This window comes from Drosophila serrata, unplaced genomic scaffold, assembly GCF_035046125.1.
Source record: "Drosophila serrata isolate PLE 108 unplaced genomic scaffold, ASM3504612v1 contig_273, whole genome shotgun sequence".
NCBI classification, from domain to species: Eukaryota; Metazoa; Arthropoda; class Insecta; order Diptera; family Drosophilidae; genus Drosophila; species Drosophila serrata.
Genome location: NW_028257171.1, coordinates 1,043,899 through 1,053,600, shown reverse-complemented (window position 1 = coordinate 1,053,600; position 9,702 = coordinate 1,043,899). Strand labels below are relative to the sequence as shown.

The following is a 9,702-nucleotide window of genomic DNA, read 5'->3' as shown; positions in this document are numbered from 1 at the left end:
GGCAACCACAAGGGAGTGTATTGAGAGGGGGGTCCTTGGTTTTTGGTCTCTGGTTTCTGGTTTCGAATGGGGGGGCAATAATGGGCCACGGGCCATGGACTCCTTGCGGCCGTTTGTGTCCTGCGTCCTGTGTCCTGCCCCGCTTTCGATTCGGTCTCGCATCCAGCATCTCGGGCCTGTGCAAACAAAGCAAACCAAACCGAATGTAACCAAACCAAACGAATCGTAACGAAATAAACCCAAAACCTCAAAAAAGGAGCAACTTTCGGCTGTCAACTATGCTAAATATTTAGCTGGAATGGACAGAAAAATAAAAGGCCAAAAGGAAAACAATACCAAATTAAACGCTTACAGCTGGAGCAGCTCATAATTTATTTCTAAGCTCGCCAAGCTTTTCCCCCTAACCGATTTTTCCGTATTTGAGATTTGGGCTCAAGTATTTTTAACCCAGCGCCGTGCCAATTCTGATACTTGTTTGGCCAGACATCAAAACACACCCCCGGCTTTTGGGTTTTTTGGGTATTTTTTTTTATTTTTGAAGGAACATCCTTATGGTCCTTGCTTCTTCCTGGAGCCAGCAGGGGGTTGTGGCCAGGACTTGTACTCGTACTCACCCTCCAACGATTGCCAGGCGGTGCTGTTGCATAATTTTCGGCAATCCACAAGTGTGTGTGGCACGAGTCCGTGCCAGGATCTGTGCCGTTTCCTGGTATGTGTGTCTCGCTAGTTTTGTCAACGAGGGAGCAAAGTGTCTGCGCATGAGCACTCGCTCTCGCTCACGGGGTTGTTGCATGTCGTCTTCTTTTCCAGGGGCTGGGGGTCTGATGGTGTTGCTGGCTACTTGTTGTGTCTTTGTGTGCAGGGGGGGGTTATGGAATACCCTGGTATATTGATTCCGGGTTCCAATAAATCAGAAAAACTATGCACAGACTATGGTAACCATTACTAGGGCTAATAACATACTATATATGGACAATCCTTTGACTGAAAACCTCCAGGAAACCACCCCTTGTAGTCACCCCCCTGTCTTTTAGTGGTGTGCGTTGGTGTTGACCCGAAATCACGCACACTCGCTGTAAATCACACACACACACAGGGATATATATATACATATATATATATATATGGCCGATCCAAGTGAGCGGCAGCGAAAAGCTGCGAATGCCAAGCGCACAGTAGAAGGGAGTGGTACGTCAAAAACTGACGCACAGCGGCAGGCCAAACAAGTCCATAGTTTAATAGCCAGCACCGCACCATAATAATAATAATAATATCAACTGTAAAATACATAAAACATTAAGTCCAGCTAAATAACGTGACCAAGTGCAAAACTACCACAAAAAAAGAAAAAGAAAAATCCATAAAGCAAAACAAGAAAAGTGAAAAAGAAAAACTGTGAGTGTGCGAAAAACAACAGGCCACAAATCAGAGCGAGTACGAAAATGCTAAAGATACTTCCCGGTTCTCAAGACCCTAGTTCATGTAGATATTAAATAAAGAATTAAATATTTAAAGCCCCCTCAGTTTTATGCATGATTTGATTTGGTTTATCGAATGCCAGATTCGTGTGTTGCATGTGACAAAGTGATATATATCGCTCCTCGAACTTCTGTGTGTGTGTATAAGTCGCTGCAGCTGCAAAGTATGCAATAAAAATCTCGCATTGTTTATGTGCAGCTACAGAGAGAGAAAAAGCGAGTGCGGGGAATCACAGAGAGAAAAGAGAAAGAGAGAGAGAGAGCGGTTTGGGCGGTGGTGGGTGGTACAGTGAGGTAGGCTAAGGCAACCAACAGTTGACTATTTGTTGCATGTACTCGCTGCCAGGACCCTCTCTCGCTTAAAGCTCCAGAGTACCGAGTGCGCTACTTTCTCTTCCTCTCCGCTCGCAACGATTGCTCTCTCCCAGAGAGAAAGAGAGCATTTCTCGATTCCAATTCACAAAACATTCGACAAGTGCAGAGTGAACAAGTTGTTGTTGCTGATGAACAACGAACGGAAAAAAAGGAGGAAATTTTATAGAGTTTTCCCCCAACGAAACCGCAGCCATTACCTAATTAAATTATAGAGCAAAACATGTGATAAATCAGCACAGCATACCAGGCAAGGATTTTATATCGGGCTTATCTTAAAACGAATAGATTTGAATCGAAAATCTCGGCCAGTGCATTTCCTAAACAATGGCAGCGAGTGTATGCGCCATTTTTAAACGTGGGATAGGGATAGATAGTTTCGGTGTGCGTGCGTGTGCGCCACCTTCCAATGGAAGCTTTTCCGCTTTTCCACCTGCACACCCACCCCCCCCCCACACACACACACACACACACACACAAAATGAACTGCCGCCAGTGCCGCGTATAAACCGTGCAATTTAGTGCAAAAAGTATAACAATTTATCAATTAAGTGTAATCAAGTGTTGCAAATTTCCCCAAACCCCTTTCTGAGTGTCCAACCACCTCCTGGTGGCCCCTCTGTGGTGCGTGAATCTACCGATTGCACAGCGGTTTCTGCATTTATAATGTAAATATTATGACTGCCAACCACTGCAGGAACTTGTTTACAATTTTCGCTCTTTAATCGCCGCTTAAATTATGCAATTTCAGTCTCAGGACACTCGGCTTTTGCTCCTTGCCGCCAGTTGCAGGAAAAGGCGTTGGGAATAACAGGAGCAGGAGCTGGAGCAGAAGCCGAACCAGAGTGTGTGCATTTAATGGTTGCCATAGAGTATTTACCTTGCAATTTATGGGGTAACGCCACACTGAAGGTGGTCTAATGGCTAATCTGGAATCACTTATGCCAGCCCTAGGGACGTCCTAGCCCCTACTGTTCCTACAGCTCCTCTAGTTTTATGGGTTCAGGGACCCGCACAGGTGCACTGTCTGGGTGGATTATTATGCATTTTGGGAATTGTTCTTTATATATTTCACTTCATCTTTTGATGGGTTAATAATATATTATTATAAATCTGGGCTTTACATAAAGTTAAACAAATGTGAAACTTTAAATAGTATTTAACAACCCTTGCAGGACATCTGAAGCTTGAAACATTGTGAAGGAGTCGTTTCCGACCCTATAAATCATATATATTCTTGATCAGCATTGAATTCCGAGTCGATCTAGCCATCTTCGGTTGAAAAATAAATTTTTAAAATTTTTTTCAAAAATTTTTAAAAAATGACATCATTAAAATTATCAAAATTTTAAATTTTTAAAAATTCAATATCGAGTATGCAGATTTCTTAACCTAATAAAAACTAACAAGCTTTGCTTTTCAGAACTAAAATTAATGGTTTTTTGGCTTAGTTATGAGCTTTTTAAACTTGGAGCTCTCGAATAAATGGTCATATAAAAATATCAATAAGAAAGCATTTAAAAGATGTATTCCCTAGGCCCAAAACTATAATTTCCGATAAGTATTTCAATGTACTACCTAATGTTACCTAAAGTATCTAAGATATAGTTAATAATATAAAGGCGAAATGAACTCTCTTATAAAACTGGTTTCCCTTTTAATTTACTCGATTCCCGCTGCCAAAAAGTACTCCAAAAACAACCTCAAAACAAGTATTCTTCCCATTTTTAATAATATGCATGTTATATCCTTTGAGCAGACAACGATTATTTGCATGTAAATGTGGCAGAGTCTTTGTCCGGCGTCTTACCGGTAAATAACTGCAATTTAATTTACTTGTATGTATATTTCCATTCCTTGCAGAACCCACACACAGGACACACACACCCAGAACAGAACCTGGATTGCAGGTAACGGCAGCAACATTGCAACTTAGCAGCATAGCAACGCAACAACGAAGAACGCCAGGGAGATACCTTCAATTGTGGTGCAAAAGTGAATCCTTGGCCAACCAGGATACAAGCTGCCAGGGATCGCGGCAGGGATCTGCGGGGGGCATCGCGAGGAGGAGAACGATGCCAGCTGGGGCACAAAAGGACAACAGCAAGGAATCAAAGCTGAAGGAGCGACCGCAGCAATACTCTCAAGGCAACTCATGTCAATGTCAAAGTTGAAGTAGACGAGGGCCAAAAACGTTAAGGCACCAAGGCGGGGGCGCCAAAGGGGGCGGGGCAAAATAGCAAAAAGCAAAAGCATTTTAACTGCAGATGACAAAGAAGGTTGTGCTACATCTACATAGTAAATACAAAACAAATCTAAGCGTAAGGAAACCCACTACCCCCCACAACCGCAACCAGAACCCGAACCCACTCCTCAAGTGAAAACCCAAAGCAAACATAGGAAGCCGGTGGCGGGGAAGTCCCTTCCCGGAATTCCAAACTGGCAGAGCGGCAAGGACATCAAGGCATACGGCAACGGATACGGTGACCCGTGGAAGTGATACTGCAGGTGGCAACATGTCCGTGGACTTTATACTGCCCAATCGCAATAAGATCCAGACGATTGCCTACGCGAGTGCCAGCAAGAAGTATGTCCAGCCGGCAGGGAATACGGGATCAGCCTTAGCTGCAGGATCGGGCACCATTTCCGGTTCCGGTGCAGCTGCAGCAGCTACTGACCTCCAGAGCTGGCGACGCCCAAAGCCCAGGGGCTCCGTGGGTAAGCTCAAGGCGACGTTTGAGGATAAAGCTCACCACACGGTGCTGAGGAATGCCAATGGAAATGGCCTGGCAGGTAGCACCAAGTCAATGCCCCTCAAAACGCTGGCCAAGAGGAGCTCCAGATCGGTGCTCAAGCGGGAGATTATCGAGCTGGATGACGAGGAGGTGGAGGAACGAGAAGATCAGCTGTGCGAACATTTGGAGTGGTCAGCAGCCCAATCCCTGGTCCAGATGAACTCCTCCAAGCAGGAGAAGCAGCGACGAGCGGGAACGAGTCAGTCAGGTGTCACAGCGGCAGCTCCCATATCCGCTTCCGGTAAGTGAGAGAACTTTATTAAACATATATTTTTTAAGAGACTTTTCTAAGATTAAAATGGTTAGAGAACATTTTATCTGAGTATTTTTATGTTCCATATTTTATTTGTAAAAGAAACTCTCAGGTTTTTGTGCTCGGTGTTTGCTTCTATTGTTCCCTATTGGTAGCTTCCCCCCTTTTATTTTGTGGCTACTTACCTTGCCACTGGGTCTTTACTGTTCCTGCCACCGGAATCCGGATTCCGGAATCGTTGGGGGGGCCAAAGTTGCGTCACAACAATGTGAACAGGTGGCTGCGACAATTTGTGTACTCGTATTTATTTTTAGTAGCCAGGTTCCGAGCCCACTCCATCTCCATCCCATACACGCCGGCAATTGCCAGCGGCTCTGGCAAAGGCAAGAATTTTATGGCCACCCACTTGGCCGTCGTCCTTCAACCGCTGGTGACCCACCAACCAGATTCCCCGCTGCTATGTGGTGGGGTCACCTCCTCCTCCTCCACCTCACCCTGACACTCTCCTCTGCAGTGAGCGCTCGTGTTTGACATTGTCGCCGTTAGCTAATCTTTTTAGCGTATGTTGGCATTTTCCATGTTTGCGTTTGCCTTCTTGTCGATGTCGCTGCTGCTTGTTGCTCTTGAATGAAGCAAAAAAAAAAAAGAGGAAAAGTAGAGGAAAAGCGTAGGCAAGGCGGAGGAAAATGCAAACACGAAAGCATACAAGCGGCATTGACTGTCACAGGGGGGTGGCTTTTGGGAGGTCGTCGTCGTCATCGTCGTATCGATTGAGAAACTCACTGTGGAACGTAACAGGTCAGCCACAACTTCATGGAGAGCCAGGAGGAAATGGGGATATTGCGTCAGCCTCAGAGCTTTGGTCCCATAAAACGTCAAAATGTGCAGTTACGGTTACTGCTTCCTTTATGATTCCCTTTTTTTCGGTGACCTCTCGAACCCCCAGTCGTTATTTCCCCCCAGAAATATGACTTGCATTTGGCAAACGCACAGCCCTAAATAAACAAAAGGAATACCAAGGAAAACAAGGCCTGAGGATTATTAAGTACGAGCTTAAACAGGGGACTTAATATTGCTTAACACTGAGTCCTAAAGCAGCCACAGGTTTCAAGTTACTTAACTGCTTTTACTTATTATATATTAGCTACAGGTGGTGGCTTTTTTTAAGGAGACACGTATAGGAATTTAAATATCTGCTTTCTTTCAAGTTTAATTTGTATAGAAAGACAATTTTTTAATAACTTTTTCCAACGATTTATTCAAATCATGCAGTTTTCTTGGAAGCCATCTTTATTTTTAAATGATTTTCAACCGTTTCCCATTTCCGTCGTTTCACTTCCACCATTAATTGTTGCAAGTTTAAAGCTCTGTAGCCAACCCTGGTTTATTCTTAAGATAGGTGACAACCCTGACCGATTAATCAACTTGTTGATTGACAATTAGTTTTCCGATTAAAAAAAAATGTGACAGAAAGTTCACTTGCTGCAATTGTGTGATTTCCGAAATGAACTTAATAGTGTTCCATAATCAAGAAGAGGATTGCCAGCCTCTGGACTGTTAGTTGATAGCTTCAGTAGTTCCTTTTTTGGGTTTGTTCCTCATTTCTTTACCTTTTCCTTATAGTATCGATGCGCCGTCCAGTGGGCAGAGCTCCGGCGGAGGATGGCAAGGTGATCTTCTATGCCCCGCCCGCCAGCGCCACTGGGGCGCCCCGTCAGCCGGAGCCCGTGACCTTGAAGAGGGAGCGGGAAAGGGAACGTGAGCGTGAGCGGGAGCGCGAACGTGTGAGGGAGCAGCAACAGGTGGCTTCCGTGGCAGCCTCTGCATCGATATACCGCGGACGCAGCGTCGAGGAGACGGAGGCCGCCCACGACCTCCTGTCACTGTCGCAGAGTCTGCCTCCGCTGATCCCGCCCTGTGTGGTCACCATCATGAAGCAGGAGCAGGAGCAGCTGCGCTGCCCGGAGATCCAGGAGATATCGAACAGCGCTTCCAGCCGCTCGCCCCAATCGACCATTCGATTCATTGGCAGCAGCTCCTACGACCTGATGCACGGCTCCGCGGAGGGCGCCACCACCAACTGCTCTCCGCTGACGCCGCCCAATTCGGATCACAGCTCCGATGTGGATATTGACATGTCTTCCTCCTCCGAATCGGGGGTCCAGCACTGGGGCAGCAAGCAGCAGCAGCAACAGCAGCCGCAGTCGTCGTCGTCGTCGTCGTCGTCGTCATCATCATCATCGTCGTCCCACAATCATCACCAGCAGCCGCCGAGGGCGTCGGCCTTGAAGATGTGCCTCAATATGCTGGATGGCCGGACCAAGGCCAGTAAGGCCAGACAGGAGCCAGTGCTGCCGCGGGCCAAGAGCGTCCAAAGCAATGCCTCCAGTCCGAGCGGCGACCAGCCCGAGGTGGCCGTCTCCGTGGCCCCCAGTCACTCGTCCTCTTCCACTGGCTCGGTGGCGGGATCTGGAGCCGGCGGTGGTGGCAGCGGCGAGAACTACGCCAAGCGCAAGCGTGGCTGCTACAAGTGCTGTGAGTGTGGCAAGCAGTATGCCACCTCCTCGAACCTCTCCCGTCACAAGCAGACGCATCGCTCCCTGGACTCGCAGTCGGCCAAGAAGTGCAATACCTGCGGCAAGGCCTATGTATCCATGCCGGCCCTGGCGATGCACCTGCTCACGCACAAGCTCTCGCACAGCTGCGACATCTGCGGCAAGCTCTTCTCTCGTCCCTGGCTGCTCCAGGGTCACCTCAGATCGCACACCGGGGAGAAGCCCTACGCCTGTGTCCACTGCGGCAAGGCCTTTGCCGATCGTTCCAATCTGCGAGCCCACATGCAGACCCACTCGGGGGATAAGAACTTCAAGTGTCATCGCTGCAACAAGACGTTCGCCTTGAAGTCGTACCTCAACAAGCACTTGGAGTCGGCCTGCCTCCGGGATACCGGTGCCATTGGGCAGGGCAAGGACATGGATCTGGATGGGGATGAGGACGAGGAGGAGATGAACAAGCAGGATGATCTGGAGGGTGATGAGCTGGACAGCGACGAGAATAGCCAGGACATTGTGGTGGCCTAAGGAGCTCGCACTCTCTCTCTCTCTATCTCTTCCCGACAACTTAGATACTTTACAATGGCAAACCTATAAGCAATATTCGAGCACCCTTATCAAATTAAAAAAAAAAAAAACCTAACACAATTAAGAAATTGAAATCGAAAATGATAATGATAAAATGATAAAGAAAAGAACAAAAACACTAAGAATCTAGTCTAGAAATCGGCTTACTAGCGAGGTAGTTCATGGATCTCAAACTCAATAGAATCTTCTTCAAGCAGTTATATATATTATATATACACAGACACAGATACTATATCTACTCACTTATAATCCGAACAAACTCTATCCAAAAACTCTCCAAGTTGAAAACTTTTACTGAACTTGAAACTCGATCGATCGAAGGCGCAAGAGGAGCGATGTGAGGTGAGATATGACAAAAGAGAACAAAAGGTTTGAGAGGGAAATCCAAAACGTAACTTATAGTAAAAATCTGACACAACGAATATTATGGAACATAAGTAGAAATTCTATATATATACAACAGATCAAATAAGCATTATATACAGATCAGGATGAGATGGAGAAATCGAATGGGGATGGCAAATTATATGTATACATACGACCTATATGAGAATAATACCTAGCGAGCAGAACCAATTTGTGCATGTTTTTTGGTAAATATCTACTTTTTAGGCATCGTTTTAGGGCTCTAGAGTTTATATACACAACCAGGACACACCCAATACACCACAGACACACACACACACACCTATAGCGAGCATAAGGACTCGATCGAAGGCGGAGGACGATGCTCAGTTCAAGTCTTAGCAAAACTAATCAATTAGTGAACTTATAGCACTTCCTGCAAACTCCTATATCTCTCTATCTTGCTCTTAGGCTCTTTTTAACCGTACTTATTGATCAATTTAGCAATCGGATCAGCAATCGGAATCAGATATATATATATATAGAATCAGATATATAGAGACGAACCATTTTAAACGCTGCGGCAAAAACTTTACACTCTAACCAAGTTTATAAGACGAGAATTACTTCCATATTATATGCTCTAAACTCGATAAACAGAAAACTACTTCAATTACTTAGAAATGATTAAAATTAATGAGAAAACAATTTAGAAACATATCACAAGGACAATACTTAACATAAATAACAACATGTATGGACGATGATGTATGTGGTGCAGAGGCAGAGGCAACTTGCAACCCCAATTACGATGACGATGACACTCTCTTCTCATACATACATACATGCAGCATGAAGCAAACAAAGTACTTACGAAATAGTTATTTTATTACTAGGCATTAGACAACCCCCGCCCCCGCCCCCGACCCGTGTACATATTATATTATATATATACATGCAAGTTTAAAAACCATTTTATACAAGAAACTACCCCCCCAAAATACCCCCAAATAATCCCCTCGAGCTTTGGCCCAGCCAAAGGTTTCTTATAGCGATCCCCAAAGATGCAAAAGGATATCCGATGGATGTGGATATGAAGGACGATGATGAAGATAGACGTAGAAGACGCACTTGTAAAACAAATGATAACTAAAAGCAATTCCAAAGTTAAGTGACATAGTTTTAATGAACGAAAAACCAAAAATACAAACATTTGTAATTCCAAAAAAACAAAAAATCGAAAAGTATTGATATATACACATAAAAAAAAAAACAAAACATGTATTTATTTAACGCGTAGTTTTTATTCAAAAGAACCG

General features: G+C 45.2%; 1 protein-coding gene across 5 annotated transcripts; it reads left to right on the top strand.

Moving 5' to 3' along the window:
* The first annotated feature begins 1,016 nt into the window (after positions 1-1,016).
* On the top strand, positions 1,017-9,455 carry LOC110183626 (uncharacterized). Of its 5 annotated transcripts, none has more exons than XM_020951943.2 (3): positions 1,017-1,434; positions 3,714-4,886; positions 6,522-9,455. In XM_020951943.2, exons 2-3 carry the CDS (start codon positions 4,367-4,369, stop codon positions 7,976-7,978), a joined length of 1,977 nt encoding a protein of 658 aa, XP_020807602.2. In that variant the 5' UTR covers positions 1,017-1,434; positions 3,714-4,366; the 3' UTR covers positions 7,979-9,455. The 5 variants fall into 5 exon arrangements, with proteins under 5 accessions (XP_020807602.2, XP_086690826.1, XP_086690827.1 ...); XM_086834700.1 differs by having other exon boundaries at positions 1,155-2,100; XM_086834701.1 differs by having other exon boundaries at positions 1,160-1,395.
* The last annotated feature ends 247 nt before the right edge of the window (positions 9,456-9,702 follow it).